At 42.9% G+C, this 21,855-nt stretch overlaps 1 protein-coding gene across 1 annotated transcript in view; it reads left to right on the forward strand.

The window, feature by feature from the left end:
* Nucleotides 1–21,855, forward strand: part of SYNE1 (spectrin repeat containing nuclear envelope protein 1) — a 2,319,318-nt gene that overhangs the window by 1,980,126 nt on the left and 317,337 nt on the right. Inside the window, exon 129 of the mRNA XM_086926873.1 lies at nt 6,781–6,936. Within this exon, the coding sequence (XP_086782999.1) occupies nt 6,781–6,936 (156 nt within the window). The remainder of the gene's footprint in view (nt 1–6,780; nt 6,937–21,855) is intronic.

Genomic DNA, 21,855 nt, shown 5'->3' on the forward strand with positions numbered 1-21,855 from the left:
CCCTATGCCCCATTGGATAACATTGGGCCTCAGCACTCTGCACCCAGCCACCCTAGTGCCACTGAGGGTGTAACAAGAGTGCATCCCGGACCCTGGGGGACCTCTGAGACTACCCCCAGAACCTCAACTCCCATTACCAAATACTTACCTCAAAACCAATAACACTATTTTCCCCTATAGGATAAAATTGACTGTTTTTCTTAGGAAAGTTCTTAAGTGTGGAGTTGGAAAACATAAATACATTCTTTAAAATTGCACTAACTAACAAAAACGATTTTACTTACCTGTTTACAGGAAATGTCCCAAAGTAGTATTCAGGTATACTACTCTGCGTAAGAAAAGTAATCTCAAAAGTAACTTACCTGCAATTATACTGAAAAGCCCATTCAAGTCTGTGTACTGTATTAACAAAGCATTGCATTTCTCTGAAACCATACTCTAAGTTAAAACAAAATGCATATACAATTTCAATTCAAACTGTTCCAAACTGCATTACTACTGTATAGTGTTTATTGCTTACCTGTGCCAGGTTTGCTTGGTTCTAGAAAATAAAATAACTAAAAGAATATTTTCCTGCAAAATCAATTGGTCTAAAGTTCAGTCTTTTAGTGTGTGAATTCATTTGCTGACTGAGTGTGCACAAAAAATGCTTCACACTGTCCTCTGATACTGCCTTACTGCTCAACCACACTACCACAAATAGAGAGTTATGTGCCATCTAACTTTACCTCTGCCTACCTTTGGGGTTCCACTGGACTCTGTGCACGCTATACCTCACTTTAGTATAGTATATACAGAGCCAGCTTCCTACAATGATCACTTCCTGTGGGGTGTGGTCATGACCCTGTCCCTGAGTTCTTAATTCCACCAAAAACAAGATAGTGGAACCCTTCTTTCTAGAAGCATATCGGATACACCACCTTAGGGGTGTGCATAGCCTGGAGGTGAAACACGCCTACTGCATAGCTAATTTCCCACCTTTCGTGGTGCCAAATGGCCTCTGGGAAGGAGATGACATCTCCCAGGTCTAGGGGAAGCTGGGGTCACATATCAAAGGCGACAGGGGCTTTGAAGCCCCTGGCCTTGATATGCTAAATCACTAGCCATACTGCTGGAGGAGGTGTGGACACCTTTCTCCGAAGCAGACATTCTTTGTGACCTCAGAGAGTGTGGGCTCTCACCTGCAGGGGGTCACAAACTTGTCTGTGGTGGCAGGTTGGATGATACAAGTCAGCCAGCACACTAGATACTGGTAGGTTTTTCAGGGTGCATCTTTACAGGGCCCCCTGGGTGAATTTCATATACTGGTAACATTACAGATGTATTAAGACAAGGTGTTTGGTACCCAGCTCCATAGGTCTCAGTAAAGCCATCATATAGCTGGGGAACACTTCATCACACTCAGTGGTGAGCCCTCATAATATTAGGTATATTATGTTTAGGCTTTCCTGTTTTCAGTTTCTATTTATGGTAAATTCTGGTGGGGGGTTTTCAGTGCTTTTAAGTGATTTCAATACCTTAAAAACAGTGGTAATCAGTGGTTACACATTTTTTCGCACTATTAAAAACAACAAAAACTGTGGGGCATATTATCAAGACAGGCGATAAAATTATCACTGCTTTAGCGGCAGAAAACTGCCTCTAAATCGGCGATAATGGGCTGGATAATATGCTCTATGGAATTCCAATTGAAGCCCATGTTAGATGTGAAGGACTCCTAACATGGGCTTCAATTGGAATTCCATATAGCATATTATCAAGCCCATTCTCGCTGTTTTAGTGGCAGTTTTCTGCCGCTAAAGCAGCGATAATTTTATTGCCTGTCTTGATAATATGCACCTGTGTTTTTCCGGTGTTTATGAAACGTTTTGCTTTTATTATTGCTTTCTTTCTGCATGGTATATAGACAGTGTATGTTCAGTGTATATAAGGTCCAAATACATTTTTACAAATCAAACTTATTTTAGTACACTTCTTCAGTGAGTGTTTGGTCGTGCGCGCTCGCTCTTTCCTTCCCATGTAAACTATTATCTGTGAAAAGGCCCTCTCAACATTGGCACTTGAGACGGGCAATGCCAAAACAGCCAGTACACAATTTACTAACTATGGCTACATGACATAGCATTCCATGCCAATACTGGTGCATCTGAAGATTGCGATTCTCTGCGAAAGGTTCTGAAACAAATGCATTGAAATGGGCGCATATGCCATCAGATTAATGGAAGTGGTCAAAAATAAAGCAGCACTTTTGAAAGTCTGTAGAAAATTCCCCTTTATGGAAGGGATCTAAAAGTTGTGCAGAGTGCCACAGTGAGGCTTCTTTGACTTCAAATGCCATGGCTGGTGAAGGGACATTTCTATGCATCACTGTAAGCCACTTTTCATACATTGTAAAATAAAATTTCCTGAATTGCTCCCCCACATCTCTTTGCTTACCAAGTGACAAGCACCCTAACATGGAACATGTTGCAGTGCCAAAATCACTAAAAGTATTGCCTAGCCAACTCTCAAGGAGATGTTTCACATCTATACCAATTAGGCTGAAAACGTGGGTGTTTTCCGGCTCTAGTTTTTTTATTATGTCCACTACAGCAGTCCTGTTTTCCTGTAAAAATCTAAGAATGCAGCGGAGTATACTTTCCTCACATCACTATCGATATGCCCCTAAGAACCTCTCATTTCATGCCTTTGGCATCATCACTCAGCAAAAATTCTGTAAATGTTTGCCACATGGATAACATAGTATTCCCAACCTCTAGGACCGGAGAACCACCAGCTGAATGACACAGTTGGGATGACTCTTTGATGCCTCACAAAATGAGAAATATTTAGTTCCTGTGCATAACAAAACAGTGCACCAGAATTTACTGAAAAGTCAATAGCATTCTTCTTTAACTCAGAACATCGTAAAGATGCTTTCAGCACACCATATAACAAGTGGGAAGGTATCTCACAGGGACGCACTTCAGCTCAGGTATTTGTTTTGACAGATCGTAACACAACTTTGGCATATACATAGCGGAATCACTGCACCTAGAAATAATATCTCTCCAATCTTTGTGGAACTTGGTAAGAACTTTTTGCACAGCACTCCAAGTGATACTGTGCTCCATGTTTTCCAAATGCCTGGTGCCATGTTTTCACCACTATCCCAGATGCTTGGTGACAGCACTCTTTTCACATATTCCTGCCACTACACCTTGCATTGAATGTTTAAAGCCTGGGGTGTTTGGTAATTCATCTACTATCAATATTGACTCTCTAGAAAATGGGTGATGTATCAAGGGGTTTTACTCATTCTCAGTGGGTAAAAGAGATGGACAATCAATCAATGGGGGGAGGAAGAGTGCTGATCCATTCAGTCTCCTGTTGATTATTCAAGAATCATGGGGGAAGGATCACTTGTCCTGCATAACCAGGGTAAAAGACCCTCATGCACTTGTAAATTAGGATCTCGTAGCGGTATATGTTGTCTCCCCGCTCTTGTTAACACGTGTGTGCATAATCCTTGGGTCAGTATTTATGCAGCCTCCGCCAGGAGGTATTTACCCTTAGTTAAAACAGTAGTGATCGTGAACAATGGGTGATAAGTGCTCAAGGGAAGTTTTAAGATACCCGAACAAACAGACTGAAACTTTAATTGGTCTGGGTTTGAGTAAACTGAATTGATAAATTGTTGTGCAGCTATGGAATGATAAGGGATTCAAGCGCACTGATATAGTGATTTAAAATGCGGTCGACATGTTTCAGCCCTGTTCGCCTATATAGGTCAGTGGGCTTTCTTCAGGACCAGTGCAGGGTAGTGAAAAAAGTGAAAAAATAGGTAATTATGACCTGTTTCTTCAGTGAATGGGAGGTCGCATTGTACCTCTTGAAGTGACAATCGGCATTTCTTCGGGTCGGCGGCAATGAAGGGAGCACCTCACTGGGGCCAATTTTTCTTTTACTTGGGAGACACCCCATACCGACCTGCATACCCTGGTTATGCAGGACAAGTGATCCTTCCACCATGATTCTTGGGTAAAAGAGATGGTACATATTGGGTAAGATTCTTATGAAACCAGTCATTTTACCTATCAGTGAAAGAATCAAATGTAACCAAAATATCAAATATGATTTGCTATTTACCGATTCTCTACAGTTTATAAAATAATTAAACAAGACCTTAAACATGCTCCTAAATCCTGCATCTTGAGACCAAAGACCACAAAAGTGAAAAACAGAAGAAACAATATGTTCGAGGCATATGAGCTGCAGATTACACACTATGCATAGATGGCCACCTAGTGTTGGGCCCGGATGTTTGCAGTTTGTTTTGTTGTAGAAAAGTCTTTGGAAGTCACAGGATAGGTGACTCCTCCTTTGGATGATACTGCGCATGGGCATCGGCTTCATCCCCAGATTGTTTTTTTCCGCCACCGGGCTCGGATGTGTTTCCAGCGCTCCATGTTGGAACCAATTTCCCTCGGCGCGCAATCCTCACCAACTTACAAAACTTAGTTTTGAACGCTTTCCAATCGACTCTACTCTTCAACATCGAGGATCTCGATTCCGGTCGTTGTCGACGGCCTTCGGGCCTAGTTAGGCCTCGACTCCAGCTCATGGAAAGGACGCCATTTAAAAAGTGTCCTCAATGTGGGTCGAAATTTCCCCACACCGACCTTCATGAGGTGTGTAACCTCTGCCTCTCTCTGGAGCACGAGGCGAAAGACTGTTCAGCTTGTGCCTCTTTCCGCTCCAAAAAGACTATCCGTGACCGAAGAGGGAGGAGAACAATGGCTCAAAGATCTTCAGCTCCGATTCCGGAAGACATCTTCGAGGAAGGCGTCAACATCCCAGAACAACACAACGTTGACAGCAGCTTCGAGGCAGAAGATTCCGATGTCGAAGACATCACTAATGGGTCCTCCCTTCGAACCATTACACAAATGTGAATTGCAATTCCTAACCTGGAAAGTAGCTTTCCTAGTAGCAATTACTTCTCTCAGAAGGGTTAGTGAACTACAAGCATTGACCATTCAAGAACCTTTTTTGCAAATACATCCTAACAAAGTGGTTCTTCGTACTAATCCTAAATTCCTTCCTTAAGTCATTTCACCATTCCATCTAAATATATCAGTTGAGCTGCCCGTATTTTTCTGGCAGCCTCAAACAGTCGCAGAAAGAGCTCTACGCACCTTAGATGTCAAAAGAGTACTGCTGTACTATATCGAAAGGACACAAACTTTTCGTAAAACAAAACAACTTTTCGTGTCTTTTTCACCGCCACATAAAGGCAACCCCATATCAAAATCAGGGATCGCCAGATGGATTGTTAAATGCATACAAATATGTTACCAAAAAGCAAAACGTACATTAACAATTCCTCCAAAAGCCCACTCAACAAGAAAGATAAGGGATAGGGGCTCCAATAGCATTCTTAGAGAACATCCCCTTAGATGACATATGCAGAGCAGCTACATGGCTTACACCGTACACATTCACAAAGCATTACTGTGTAGATGTGCAAACTAAACAACAAGCCACTGTGGGCCAGGCTGTACTAAAAACACTGTTTCAAACAACTGCAACAGATACTGGTGGTCGCAGCTAAGTGTGGGTACTGCTATACAATCTATGCATAGTGTGTAATTTGCAGCTCATATGCCTCGAACGGAAAATGCTACTTACCAGTATGCATCTGTTCTTGGCATGTAGAGCTGTATAGTTACACACGCCCACCCGCCTCCCCGGCTACCTTTATCTGTTCCAGTATTATGTTAATTAGATACAAATCACATGGACAACACTACCTCTTGTACAGCTCCATCACTTCCCTAATGGCGAAAAACAATCTGAGGATGGAGCCGATGCCCATGCGCAGTATCATCCAAAGGAGGAGTCACCTATCCCGTGACTTCCAAAGACTTTTCTACAAAAAAACAAACTGCAAGCATCCGGGCCCAACACTAGGTTGCCATCTATGCATAGTGTGTAACTCTACAGCTCTACATGCCAAGAACAGATGCATACTGGTAAGTAGCATTTTCCTTTAGTGACATCCCTAAACAGAAAACTCAAGAAGAAGAATGTTAGCTCGGTCTTTCTTGCTGCTAACTTGTATAACAAACTTACGTTATATTAGCCCTTTCAAGAAAAAAAAAGACTTTTTCACTCTCCTTTTACTTTCTTTGAATGGCATTTAATTTTTGGTTGTGCAGGTGTTTTTTCAGTGTTTATATGTTTACACTGCTGAGGGCTATTTTCCTGGTTGGGTTTTATCAGTTATTATAGGTTTACATTTAAAACAGAATAGCCTAATTATGTTGTTCGTGTGTGTAATTTCTCCCTGCATGAATGAAACTGACATCCTGGCAATGTGTTGCTACATGTCTCCAGGCAATGGAGGCAGATGCAAATCTAGGTCTGACCTGCAAGTAGAAATATCATATTTGCCCACTTTGAGTCTTTGTGTGCATTGTTATTGACATACTTCTCGAGATTTCTTTCCTTCTGGTATTTATTAAAACTTTAATAAAACTTTTGGGACAAAAAAACCAATAGAATTCTTAGGTTATATGCATAGACCAGATATCAAAGACAATGTTAGTACACTTCATGGTGTTGTCCTGTCTCTCTTTGCTTATGGATGGTTTGGGCCATAGATACTGTTTTCCCTTTCTGGTGGGCACTGGAAGAATTACAATTAAAAAGGGCAACTGAAGTGAAGAGACCATTTCCTTCTTTGTTGAGATTCTGGTTATTGATTTGTTGATGTTCTTTCACCATTTTACCATTAAGGAGCTGGAAAATGATGTTGAAGGGTGGACAGATGACTTGGCTCAGCTGACACGTTTGAAGGAGACATTGTCTGCCTACATCAGCGCCGATGATATCTCCATCTTAAAGGAGCGCATTGAGCTGCTGCACAGGCAATGGGAGGAGCTCTCCCACCAGGTAAGACTCACACTGGCAAGAACTGATCTTGAAATAGAAGAAAATTCAGAGTCACTGAATGGTAGTCGACTACAAAGTGCCTGCTTGATTTACTGCACTAAGACTCAAAGCTGAGTATTAGATCATACATTTGAGTGCACAAGTTATGAACTCATATTTGTAGCCTCTGTTGTTGTATATCACATGCTGTGCACTCTTGTGCGAGCCAACAATGGTTTTGTAATATTATACATTGTTTTTCTTCAATGTCTTAGCCCACTATTGCGATTTACATGATACAACTGTGCTGAAATAATCGGAACTGGAATCACCTACCTCTACACCATGCAGTTACTGGTTATTGTCAACAGAATGAGGAATAATCATGCAGTCCAAGAATTATTGGGCCCTTTTCCTCATGTGGATTCTCAGTTCAGGGAACTGTTCTGCACCCATTTAGCACCTGCCCTAGAAGTTGGGTAGCCTACATGGGTAATGGGCAGGAAGGTGATGGGTGAACCATGTGCCAGAGAGCAGGAAATACTGGTGCTGGCATGAGGTAGTGCTACTATATAAGTTGGTTAGGTGGGGTCGGACTGAGGTTTACCCCTCAGCCCAGTCCGATACTCATGTGATTTTACGAGCTTGCATTTCCACCCTGTGAAATTGGCCCTGGTGTGCCTGTACCTGGCAATACCATATGCCGTAAAGCTAAGCACTTGTAATCAATGGAGCATTAGCTTCCTCTGCATCCTAATTGTAACCAGCCTCTAGCTTTCAGTGTTATGCATGTGACATGTAGCTTAGGATTGTTCTTCTGAAATCTACTATGCAGAGGAAAACAGATTCTATCTTGCATTATTTTTCTTCCATTAGGTTTGGACCTGTTTGTACATTGTAGATGCAGATCTGCCCCAAAAAATGGAAAAAGACTGCATAAAAGCCTTGAATGGAGATTTACGATCTCAGTGATATTGGGAATCTTTACAACTTCAAAATATGATTCAAAGGGGGATTGAACTAAGTAATATATGCCATTTACAAGTAGTCATTTTGATAATGCCTGTTTCCTTTGGTCTGGCATCCATAAGGTTTGCAACTTGTATATGCAAAGGGATCTCGACAAGAGTAGTGAGTAACCATTTTGGTGCAAGAAAGTGATGTAACAAAGAAGGGACAACGATTAGATGAAGTATACTTAAATACCACATAAACTCTCTAAAATCTCTTAAATGGTAGGACGAAGTAGAATTTGAAGAAAACACTGAAATGCAGATGTTGAAGAAGGTAGCAAGCTCTACCCACAAATGATGCAGTGAACGCCAGTATCCATCAAGTGAACTAGTAAGGATAAGTGATACACAGTAGGGAGATAAAGCACTGACCTATGCAAGTAAAGATTTCTCAGTGGGTGAATCGCTGGTAGAGACATTTGGAGAGCTAAAGTCTAGTTGGCTGTTGATAATGAAGCTAGGTAACTTCAGGGAAGGTGGTGATAATCCAATTTGATTTGTTGCAGTAAATGAGTGGCATAGCTTACAAATGATGTGTGAGATGATGCACCCAACCACCCAAGCATCCTACGGGTCAGTTCTTGTATCCACAGTTAAGATATTAAGAAAAACGACCTTTTGACGAAGATGTGGTCTGAATAAAAAATAGAAATAGAGAGCAACTATCAACATAGTAGTAGATGGGATGGATAGCACAGAAGGTTACTATCCACCTAGGATTTGCAGAAAATCTAATGAAGGTAGTTCTCTGAAGTTAATGAAACCAGTCTGTGGTCTGAGGTACAGCGTTAGTACCTTCTATAATTAAACAGCTGCCGCAGATCTCATCTGGATAAAATTCCAGGTAAAAGAAGAGGAAATGGGGGGGAGATCTGTAAATACATACGTGACCAGGATAAAAGGAACCACGTGATTATGCTGGAAATGTCACATGTGGACCATAAAGAGAAATTGGTGGTCCAAAACCTTATCTGTCAATTAAAGCACAAGTCATCTGCTTTTCACGGAGGTGGTCTCCTAGGCCAAATCTGCGCCCTCCCTATTTGGCATGCCCAGAGACCACCATGAACCTGATACTCAAGGAGGTAACGGGAGCAGGCTGGGGACCATGGACTTGAAGATGACCGAATTGGAGTGGGGAGAAAAATTATCCATGCTGACATCTCCGGCTTCCACAACACTGTGGAGTCCTTGTATCATGGCCTGTCCTCTCTGTAATACAGAGTTGAGCTTCTCCCAGACTGGGACTAAGAGCTTCACGCCTTGCACAACAAGATCGTGGACCTGGAAGACTGGAGTCACAGAGACAATATCCGAATCTTTGGCATTCTGGAGTAGGCAGACGGGGCCAATGTTCGAGTGTTTCTTCAGGATTTCCTTCCCAACCTCCTTGGAATCACCTTCTCGCCTCTGCTGGAAATGTAGAGGGTGCACATGATTTGGCCACAGTGACCCCTTGCCCTGACCAGCATCAGGCCCATCATTTCTTGCTTCCTCCGGCACGAGCAGGCACAGCATATCCTGTCAGCAGCAAAATCTCATGGACCCTATGACTTTAAAGGCCACAAGATCTAAATACTTGCTCACATACGATTAACTGGATGGTGGAGGAAAGCCAGAGGGTCCCAAGCAGGCTAATTCTCTATTATCTCCCTGGGGTATCCAAAGATATTGGAGTAGACACCTTACTCATGTATCTTGACACGCTTCATCATCTAAGCCCATCCACAGCCTGGTAGGGAGATACCACCACGGTGGACTCAAGCAAAAAACAATTCTCAGGCATGCTGGATTCTTAGGCATCCATTTTATTTTGGGCCCAAAAACAAAACAAACACAAAAGAATAATAATTTATGAAATTAAACCCATTATGTTTACCTCCCCCATACTAGTACCTTGTATTAATTATTACCTAGCAAAAGCTATTAGTTTAAAGCAGCTTTTCTATTATTTGTGCACAACATGCAAAAATGTGCAATGTACAACATTGCAAATTTTCAAAGCGCACACAGTTAATGCATACTCATAGCAACATGCTTTAATGTTTTAGATAGCTTTTCATGCAAAATGCGTTTGCCCCGCGTGTAGTGTTGGTGCATGGTTAATTAATGCACATTATAAGAAGATGTGTTATCAAATGAATATGCATTGTCTAAATATGCAACAAAGCCAAAGTCTCTTAAGACAGGAATAGGGAGTGTAGAATACAAGGAAAAAGAGCTGAGAGGAGACAACGCATTCCATGATTATCTTCAAAGCTAAAAAGGAAACTGCAATCACAAGTTTCTCTACACTGCAAAAACACATGTTAATTCAGCACAAGCATTTCAGACTGAACGCATTTACCAGGCCTTATTGCATGCCTTTCACTTTGAATGCACCAAAAGTGCCCCATTTAACACCTTGACTGCTAAGGCAATTCCCGCTGTGTGCTGAAAAATGCAGGATCCCATTATTCATGACGAGCTCAGCTCGTCATCAGCAGACGACCAGTGTACTGCATGACGAGCTTAGCTCGTCATGAGCATGGAAGGGGTTAAAAAGCATTTGACTAGTTCTCATTTCATATTTCATGTGCCATGTGTTTTCACTTGCACCAAAATCTGCGTGCCATTTTAAATGCAGTCTGTCTGAAACACAAAATAGAACAATGCTTAATCTTGATGAAATCTAGCTCTATCAGAGGCACTCTCTATAATCAGCCCATCCCACACCAGCAGAAAACCCAGCAATTTTGTTGTAGTGGCCATAGTGCCAACCGCCCCTTCGGCCAAGGTAAGCATGCCACCCAATCCACTACCATCCTCAACTGCCCCACCTGCCAAACCTCTTTATTGTACCATCACAGGGTCACAGCTACCCAGTGGGAGGCAGAATCTACTGATTCTATCATGGTTGGGAAGCAACTACCTCGGATAGGTGGGTCCGTCAAATTGTCCATAAGATTACTCCAGGCCCTTTCTTTCATCCCCACTGTACATTCCGCCATCTACCCAGTGATTGGTGGTGGACCATCTCTCCATTATGCAGCAGGAAGTGCTAGCCCTTTTGGCCAAAGGGGCTTTAGAGAGGGTCCCAGCGCCAGAAGTAGGATGTGGTTGCTATTCCCACTACCTTCTGGTGCCTAAGAAGGATGAAGGTCATCAACCTATTTTACATCTGCACCTTCTAAATCGATTCCTCCAAAAGGAGAAATTCGAGATGCTCAACATTGCCTAGGTTTTATCGGCTATCAATAATGGAGGCTGGATGTTGGTGTTGGACCTGCAGGACACATATTTCAATGTTCCAATCCTCCCAGCTACCTGCTGCTTGTGGTGAGAAAGGAGCATTTCCAGTTTGCTGTGCTCCCCTTTGGACTCACCAGTGCCCAATGGGTGGTTACAAAAGTGAAGGCGGTTGTGGTAGCACTCCTTTGAAGGTTAGGGTGCCAGTCTTCCCCTACCTTGATGACTGGCATTTGAAGGTGGGCTCATCCCACACAGTTGTCTACCACCTCCAGACTACGGCAAACCTCTTACCATTCTTGGGGTTCACTATCTACATGCCAAAGTCACACCTGACTCCTCAGATGCTCCCTTTCATCAGAGCTGTTCTGGACACGGTTTGGATTGGTGCCTTTGCCCCAGGAAAGAGAGTCCAGGACATTCAGGATGTGATTCCCCTCTTTCAGGCTCTGTCCTTGATCCCAGTGAAGTTGACTCTGAGGCTACTGAGATTTATAGTGTTTTGCATCCTGCTGGTCGAGCATGCTAAGTGGCATATGCAGGCTGTGTAGTGGGATCTGAAGTCTCAGTGGGCCCAACATCAAGGGCACCTCTATGACCACTCTCAGATTTTTGAGGAGACTGAGAAAAGCCTGCAGTGGTGAATCATGGATCGGGATTAGGTCCATAGCGGACCCCTCTCTCAACCCCACTCAGAATTGGCAGTGGTGACCAATACATCACTTTCTGGGTTGGGGCGGCCATCGGGGAGAAGTGAAGATCAGAGTCCTCGTGTCTCTGGCAGAGTCCCAGCTACACATCAACCTTCAGTGCTGTAGGGCATCAGTGTGGCGCTAAAAGCTTTCCTTTCATCTATCAAGGGAAGGAAGGTTGAGGTACTCACTGACAAACGACCACCACATGGTAGTGCATCGAACAGGGCAGGGTGGGCCTTGTTCCAGGAGGTGCTGCACTTCTGGAAATGGTTGGATAGTTAGGGAATTTCACTGGTGGAAAATCACTTGTCAGGCTCCTTGAATGCCAGGGTGTGGATCACAACATTTATACCTAGAGGTGGTGCAAGGCCTTTTCCACAAATGGAGGGAACCTAGGAGTAATCTACTCACCACCCAGAATGCGCAATGTCAGCCCTTCTACACTTTGAAGTTTTCCAGGCGTCTCTCACTTAAAGACGCATTCTGCCTTGATAAAAACTCTGAACTCCTGTATCACTTTATCCCAGTACCACTCTAGCCTCATGTTCTTAAGAAGATCTGGACTGACAAGGCCTAGAATTTCACAGTGACTTGAGATTGGGCACAGAGAGTATGGTATACAAAACTCCTGGGCTTGAGCATATTTCTTCTGATTAGGCTGCACCTCTGAGAGGACCTGCTGTCGCAACAACAAAGTAGGGTTCTGCACCGGGTCTTCGCAATCTCCACCTTCTTCATGCTTGGAGATTGGGCGGCGACAGTTGAACACCTTCAACCTTCCTCCAGAGGTGATTGATGTTGTCTTGGCAGCCAGGCATCCTTCGACTAAAACTATATATGCCTGTCATAGGGGCAGATTTGTGGGTTGGTGCAGAACACACCAGATTGACTACCTCCAGGGCAAGTTAACTGATGGTCCGTTGTTTCTTTTGCCTCTTGCTTGCTAGGCTTTGATTTGGAAATTGTTAAGGGTTATCTTTCTGCCCTTTTGACCCTCTTACAGTTGCCACTTCAGCCCTCATTGTTTGTCACCAGTTGTGATGCGATTTTTGAAAGGGCTACAACATATTTTACCCCCTTCTCCATTTCCCCAATGGGGCCCTAATCTCGTCCACACTTATTTGATGTGCATTCCATTCAAGCCGCTTCACAGCTTTCCCTTATTGCTTCTCACTATTAAGACAGCATTCCTTGCCACCATCACCTCAGCATGCAATTGAGTAAGCTTCAGGCTCTTGGTGTCAATCTACCATGTAGTTTCCATACAAACTGGACAAGCATCAGTTTTACCAAAGGGTGACGCCGTTCTACAAGAGTCAAACCACCACCCTGCCGATGTTCTATGCTCCTCCTTACCCCTGTAAGGAGAAGGAGAAGGAGAGGCTCTATCGCTTCAACCCCAAATGAATGCTAAAGTTTTAATTTGATCATACCAGAGAACACAGGGTGGACGATCAGCTCTTTATGGAGTTCTCTGGAGTGAAAAAAGGCAAAGCAGTACAGAAGAAAACTATCTTGTGCGGAATCGTGTTCTGTATTAAGATTTGCTACACCTTGGCCAATAAACAGACTCCAGGACTGTGGACTCATTCTACCAGGCTCAAAGCTGCTACTATTAACTGTTAATTTATCTTTTTCACCCTTTTTAGGTCTTGCGTCTAGCGTTGCAGTGCGCAGCACTGCTCGCGCAGCACGAGGGTTTCAGAAGCTGACCGAGGAATGGCACACGCACAAGTGTGTGCTTTTCCTTTTGTGACACGCTATTGGGCTTTGTGTGCGTGTTTTTTACCAAGAGAGCACGCAATAGGCCAAAGGCGGGCGCATTGCTCCACCCATGGCCTATTGGTGTCTAGTACGCGCACTGACCGTCATGTGGTTTCAATTATTGTGCCCAGACACAGGCACAATAATTGAAACCACATGGCTCGCAGTGGCGCCGCCCCCCACCCCCCCCCCCCCCCCCCCACCCAACTCGCGGGCATGTTCTTTTTTTTGGGATCTATTTCTCAGGGAAGCAACTAAATGAAAGAAGCCGTGTTTTGGTTGGCGCCACTTTCACACCTCCTAGGATAGCGATGTTTATAAAACAAAGTCTACCTATTTTTATGTGGTTGGCAGACGGTGAAATCGTTAAGCTTCACAGCAGACAACATTCGTAGCATATAAATTGTCACCAATGGAGGTTGCTTTGGTCAGAGCCAGGCTTCCTTCCAGAATCACCTGTAGCAGATACCCAGACTGTGTCCGAATCTTCAGAAGGCAGATGGAAAGACAACAACCACCAATAACAGGCACCACATTTCAGTGTTTTCAAGACCTGTTCTAAGTGAATGGGAGTAACCTTGATGACAGCAAAGGGACTAGTGCTGATGACAATTAAAATAGCGCTGATGATACCAATGGGACTAGTGCTCCTGACAACAATGAGAATAGCACTGATGATAACAATGGGACTAGTGCTGATGCCAACAGTGAGAATAGCACTGATGATAACAATGGGACTAATGCTGATGCCAACAATGAGAATAGCGCTGATGATACCAATGGGACTAGTGCCCATGACAACAATGAGAATAGCGCTGATGATACCAATGGGACTAGTGCCCATGACAACAATGAAAATAGCGCTGATGATACCAATGAGACTAGTGCCCATGACAACTATGAAAATAGCGCTGATGATACCAATGAGACTAGTGCCCATGCCAACAATGAGAATAGCACTGATGATAACAATGGGACTAGTGTTGATGCCAACAATGAGAATAGCACTGATGATAACAATGGGACTAGTCCCGATGCCAACAATGAGAATAGCACTGATAGCCATGGGACTAGTGCCCATGACAACAATGAGAATAGTGCTGATGATACCAATGAGACTCGTGCCGATGCCAACAATGAGAATAGCACTGATGATACCAACAGGACTAGTGCCAATGCCAACAATGAGAATAGCACTGATAACCATGGGACTAGTGCCCATGACAACAATGAAAATAGAGCTGATGATACCAATGGGACTAGTGCTGATGCGAACAATGAGAATAGCATGGATGATAACAATGGAACTAGTGCTGATGCCAACAATGAGAATAGCACGGATGATAACAATGAGACTAGTGCTGATGCCAACAATGAGAATAGCACTGATGATAACAATGGGACTAGTGCTGATGCCAACAATGAGAATAGCACTGATGACAACAATGGGACGATTGCTCATGACAGCAATGACAATAGCAGTGATAACCATGGGACTAGTGCTGATGCCAACAATGAGAATAGCACTGATAACCATGGGACTAGTGCTGGTGCCAACAATGAGAATAGCATTGATGATAACAATGGAACTAGTGATGATGCCAACAATGAGAATAGCACTGATGATAACAATGGGACTAGTGCCAATGCCAACAATGAGAATAGCACTGATGATAAAAAAGGGACTAGTGGCAATGCCGACAATGAGAATAGCACTGATGATAACAATGGGACTATTGCTCATGACAGCAATGAGAATATCACTGATAACCATGGGACTAGTGCCAATGACAACAATGAGAATAGCACTGATGATAACAATGGGACTAGTGCTGATGCCAACAATGAGAATAGCACTGATGATAACAATGGGACTAGTGATGATGCCAACAATGAGAATAGCACTGATAACCATGGGACTAGTGCCCATGACAACAATGAGAATAGCGCTGATGATACCAATGGGACTAGTGCTGATGCCAACAAAAAGAATAGAACTGATGATAACAATGGGAATATTGCTCATGACAGCAATGAGAATAGCACTGATAACCATGGGACTATTGCCCATGACAACAATGAGAATAGCCCTGATGATAGCAACAGGACTAGTGGTGATGATAACAATGAAAATAGCTCTGATGATAACAATGAGACTAGTGCTCATGACAACAATGAGAATAGCACTGATGATAATGACTATAGCTCGGATGATAACAGTGGGACTAGTGCTAACGAGAACAGTGAGAATAGCGCTGATGACAACAATGAGACTAGTGCTGATGACAACACTAACAACAACGAAAATAGCGCTGATGATAACAATGAGTCTAGTGCCGATGACAACGAGACTAGTGCCAATGACAACAAGACTAGTGCCAATGACAACAAGACTAGTGCAGATGACAACAATAAGAATGGCGCTGATGATAACAGGACTAGTACAGATGGCAAAACTGCATGATTAAGAGACTGTTACTCAGGGTCCGCACTGCTCATTCATAGGAGTCACTGTCCTAGACTCACATGCCTCTCATCAGTGTGCACACTGGTCTTTAACCATATTCCTCCAACAGATTCTAGCGCATATTACATGTTAATTTGTTCCTTGTGAGGCCTCTTGACTCCTGCCATTGGGATATAAGTTCTGCTACTATGTTGATTATAATTCCAGTGCTGGTGCATTGTGCTTTTGGTAACATGAAGCCAACGTTAAAAGAGCCAGTATGCGCTGTAGAAAGGGCTTTTCGGTAACAACAAGCATTTGCAATGCAATAGGTCTCGCATTTACGTGAGTTTGACCTATTGGCATTGTAAATGACAATGGCTTTTATTTAAGTTTCAAAAACTAAAACATAAATAAAAGGCAATGTAATTTACAATAAAAATAGCTCAAACTCTCGCAAATGCGAGACCTATTGCATTGCAAATGCTTGTTATCTAATGGATGTTACTTTGTTACAAAGAAATGTTGCCTAGTTGAAAATATATACTTTTTAAAATTATATTGCTTATTATAAATAGTTAGATTAAACCTTTGCTCAAAACTTACCACCACATTTTCTCTTTTATATATCCATGTTTCCTTTTTGGGAATTTCCACAATTCCATATTTTATCATTTTATGGAAAGGACTCTGTAACCCCTTTTTCTGGGTTTTGCCTTGTAATTGTGATCAATTAAAATGGACAATGATAGTGTGGTATACCGTTCTCAGCACCCAGAAGTGTCACTGTGCTGATAGGTGTAGGCCTACTCATTTTTCGACTACTGAGGATGTTATGTGAAAGCATTTTTCATTTTCAAGTGACTGCTGCAGAGCTTACGCGAGGGAAACCCACAACAGGAAATGACCTGGTGTTTGTCTCTTAGCAGTGGAAAGAAACTGAATGTATTCTGTTAGAGCACCAAACTAACACATCCATGACAGCACAGGTGCCAATGTGAATATTTTCAGTGAAGCTATCAGTGGTCAATCTGCAGTACGGACGATTCGTTTGCACAAGGTAAAGAACAGTGAGTATTGCTGGGACTGAAAAATGCAGTGGAGTTGTGTGTATCAGAATTGTGGCTAGTAGATAGGTGTCCCTGGTATGGGTGTTCTGTCAGCATTCAGTCTCACTCTGCTGCACCGGAAATCCTGCCAGCTTCAAGATTCAGCCATGAAAGCTTTATGTTTAAGTAATTTCTGCAAATAATTTCTCATAAAACTGCATCGATTTCGGTGTACTTAGCTTACACATCAACGTCTTTCTGAGTGTTGCAAAGGTCTGCTTGGTTCTGTTTTATTCTCCGGTAACATATGCATATTCAGTTGTTGTGTTCACGACTGTTAAGAGTATGGGTGAACTATTATCCATGACCCTTCAAATGAATAAATGTGCTAGTTATGAGTGTTGACTGCTTACATCAACTAAATTATGTATGTTTCTCTAAGCCCAATGCATTTGTCTACACACACAAATAGTACATACCCAACAATTGTTCAAAGAAAATCATCTTTACTTATGAACACATTCATTTATTTGAATATTTACAAATTCATAAAAAACTTCGCACAAAAAGTCAAAGAGAAGAAAATACTGCCAGGTGCAGTATAGAGTGCAGAAGGCGGTGCTCGTGTAAAGAGATAGTAATAAAAGAGTTTAAAAGATTCGAAAAACAAAGATAAGGTACAATTCCTTCCAGATGAAACCTGACCCACAAATTTAATCACAGCGAATTATTATTCAAAAAGGGGAACACAATGGGGGGTAGGGAAATGGATTCAGGCTTCACAAAAAACGGGGTGGGGGGGGGGAGATGGTTGTTGACGTTTCGACCCTGTCGCATTGGTGGGAGGATTAACACCTCAGCTGCGGGTCTTCATCAGGACAAAGGAAGGGCAAGGGGACCTAAATTGAAGGAAGGCAGCGCCTCATATGGATGAGCTACCAATCAATGATAAGCTCCACCAACTTAATGAATGTTGAAATGTCACATGTAAACCTCGATCTACCAATGGCGAGGTGCATCAAAAAACAAGGAGGAACTTAATTCCACACGCGGGTCAATGTATTTTTAACAAAAATAGACCCAGAAGCAATAAATTGCAGAGATACTCGATGGATATCCTAGTCGGTTCTTCCTGGGTTTTTTAGAACGCGTGCTCACGTTATCATATAGCCCCTCGCGTTGCTCACAGAAAAAAGCGGAACCCCATATAATGTCAAGGTACTTCCAAGAAACCGAGGGATTCAATTCCAGCACACGGGTCAGTGGTTTTTTGTAAATAGCGTAGACCCAGGGCGATACATGACTGAAAAAACTGGGCGTGGGTTCCGGTCTAGCTCAAATAGATCGTAATTCTTCAAAAACGCCCCGCAAGAACCTCTACATATAGTTCCTGCCGCTCCTCATACAGGGAAAGACAGCGTGTTGTCAGCCGGATTAATTCCTGATAACTAATAGCTACTTGATTGAGTTATTTGTTTTGAATATAAAGGATAGGTCTAGGACCATTTTTCTTTCTTACCATTTGATACCCAGGTCCTGTGACAATTTTGGGTGAAACCCCATTTCTTTAATTTTTTCAAAATGTAGCCGTCCACTACAATGATTACGTTCTAGTAATTAGCTGAATTATCTTGCTGTTCTAACACTGTAACAACTGTTACAAAAATAATTAGGTGCTGCGAGTGAGTGGCCGGTTCTTTTGCGATCCCTTCCCAAACTACTGTACAAACATGCATCATCATTACATGCCTAGTGGTAGTTACAGCAACCCCTGAAAATGTCCTCAGGTAATTTTCTTTTTTTTTTTTTTTTCAGCAGGTCAAACCGGTAAAATCTAGTCACTAACAATCTGAATATTAGCTACTTGTAAAGGTGATTTCAACTTAAAATTGATCCGGTTTTAACAGCATAAACTAATCTTCCTCCTTTTTTCTACATTGAAACTGGAACTTTGTGTTACCAGAGCGAATAGAATTCCATGTTACCAAGTAACTAGATAGCATGCCGATCACCAGATACAGACAATGTTGTTCCCTTGAGATTGACGTTTTAATACATTAGTTGTTTCATAAGCAATTGCATTATCAGTTTAGTTATTGCATTATTCCAAAGTCAGATAGCACTGATCACTAAAGTTAAACGTTTAGTTAAAGGTAACATCTGAAAATGTTACATAGGTGCTCAGCTGTCTGGGAAAGGAAGATGTGGCCTCCCACTTACTGTGTTTTCCCTTTATGGTGTATTTGTTCTGCTTCACACATCTGACAGTGAGCAAGACTGGGCATATAAGGAATTATTTTCAGAAATTGTATGAATAATATCGGCAACTGCTGCAGAAGGCAAGCAAGAACATTGGAATGAGACAATGTAGTGGCAGAGGATTAAATGTTATAACAGGATTATCGAACTGGGTTCCTGACCGAATGGGACAGGGTGTTATCCAGCTGTAGAATATGTAGCCGGAGCTCCAGATTTAATTGAATTCATTACAAAGTGATATGCTGGGTATATTCCACCACACAATTACTACATTAAATTGGATTGGAGATTGCCGACATGTCTCAGGTGACGCTCCAGAGCAAGTATTTATATTCATTCACATGTGGTACCTGCCAATGTTGACAGAATTCTCGGAGACTTTGGTAAGGACGCTCTCCAAATAAACTGACTGGCCTAGCCCTAACACCTGTCTACTGGGACTGGAACCGATTAACAAGAAAAACTACAGTACTTTTACAATTGGGGCTAGAAAAAAAATATTCGCCATGTTGGTGAAATCTAGGTAGGACACAGAGTGGTCTAATGGATGAAAGGTCTACTGAAGTGGATTCAAAATTCAGATTGCAAAATCAATGGTATAGTATTAAAAACAGAAGAAGCTGGGAGCACAATAGTTGAATCAGTTGTCGGTTTTGCTGACCATGATAGAGTTCCCTTCATACAGACCTCCACCATAGAGGACGTCTTATGAAGAATGACCTAGATGACATTGTAAATGGCATGGACTGCCAAATTAACATATGGAGCTGAATACCTTTGATTGAAATGCTGATAAAGACTAGATTCAGAAAAGGGGGTGGTGATGGACAGAGTATCTGAATTAAACAGAACACTCGTACCCAGTCAACAGATCAGGGCTTAATCCATCACCGTTTTTTAGCTCACTGCACCATCCCAGCTCAGAACCTGGCTACATGCAAATTAGTCTGTCCCTGGCCCAGTGCATCATGGGAACAGGGCAGACCAAACTACCAAGCCAATTATTTTACTGGAAAGGAAACAAGCTTCCGGAGACCGGTTTCTGGCATTACAGCCGTCTTCGGCTCGGCTTGCTTGAATCCTGATGGTGCAGTGAGCAAGGGACTCACATCTGATTATACCCTTCCACGCTTGTGGTGGACAAAAGGATTCAGAAAAGGGGGTGGTGATGGACAGAGTATCTGAATTAAACAGAACACTCGTACCCAGTCAACAAATCAGGGGTTAATCCATCACCGTTTTTTAGCTCACTGCACCATCCCAGCTCAGATCCTGGCTACATGCAAATTAGTCTGTCCCTGGCCCAGTGCATCATGGGAACAGGGCAGACCAAACTACCAAGCCAATTATTTTACTGGAAAGGAAACAAGCTTCCGGGGACCGGTTTCTGGCATTACAGCCGTCTTCGGCCCGGCTTGCTTGAATCCTGATGGTGCAGTGAGCAAGGGACTCACATCTGAGCATACCCTTCCACGCTTGTGGTGGACAAAACGATTCAGAAACGGGGGTGGTGATGGACAGAGTATCTGAATTAAACAGAACACTCGTACCCAGTCAACAGATCAGGGCTTAATCCATCACCGTTTTTTAGCTCACTGCACCATCCCAGCTCAGAACCTGGCTACATGCAAATTAGTCTGTCCCTGGCCCAGTGCATCATGGGAACAGGGCAGACCAAACTACCAAGCCAATTCTTTTACTGGAAAGGAAACAAGCTTCCGGGGACCGGTTTCTGGCATTACAGCCGTCTTCGGCCCGGCTTGCTTGAATCCTGATGGTGCAGTGAGCAAGGGACTCACATCTGAGCATACCCTTCCACGCTTGTGGTGGACAAAACGATCTTGAACGTAATCCCTTACCGTTCCCCAACAAGGCAGGCGTCCGGAACCACCACCCTCGCTCAATTTGCTCTTTCCTGCTTCAGAAACCGTTATGTTTCGGATTAGAAAGCCCCAAGTCATTGGCAAATATTTTTACTGCCTGGGCTGCAAACCTTCTGCTACCACAGAAGCCCAAGGATGCGCCAGCATACTCCGACTTTCACCATTTGCACATGACGCGCGGAACGAAAGTGAGCACTTTAGTACAACTAGAACATTCAAAATGCATTAAAACTGCATCGGCATGAACTGGTGTTTTGAGCAAGCTATTAAAGAATGTGCAGTGGAATACTTATTCGATTAAATCATTGCATCCTGGAAGAAGGAGATCCATTTTAACACTGTCTGCTCCTCTTTCTCAGGGAATGCTGAAAGCTGATAGATATTAAAACCGAAACAAAACCAACAAGTCAATAGTGTATAATCTTACAGGCTGCAAGCTTGCAAAGTTCACTTCTTTACTACCACCTGTTACGCATCCCAAAATACGCAGTTGCACGTGAACATTGTGTGCCTGCCAAACTGCAAACAGTTCTAGTTAATCCCTCTATTCTACACGTGATAAAAGATCAGTTCTTCGTGAAAGAAGAACGTATTCCAAAGAGT

Source organism: Lissotriton vulgaris, chromosome 6 (genome assembly GCF_964263255.1).
Source record: "Lissotriton vulgaris chromosome 6, aLisVul1.2, whole genome shotgun sequence".
NCBI lineage: Eukaryota > Metazoa > Chordata > Amphibia > Caudata > Salamandridae > Lissotriton > Lissotriton vulgaris.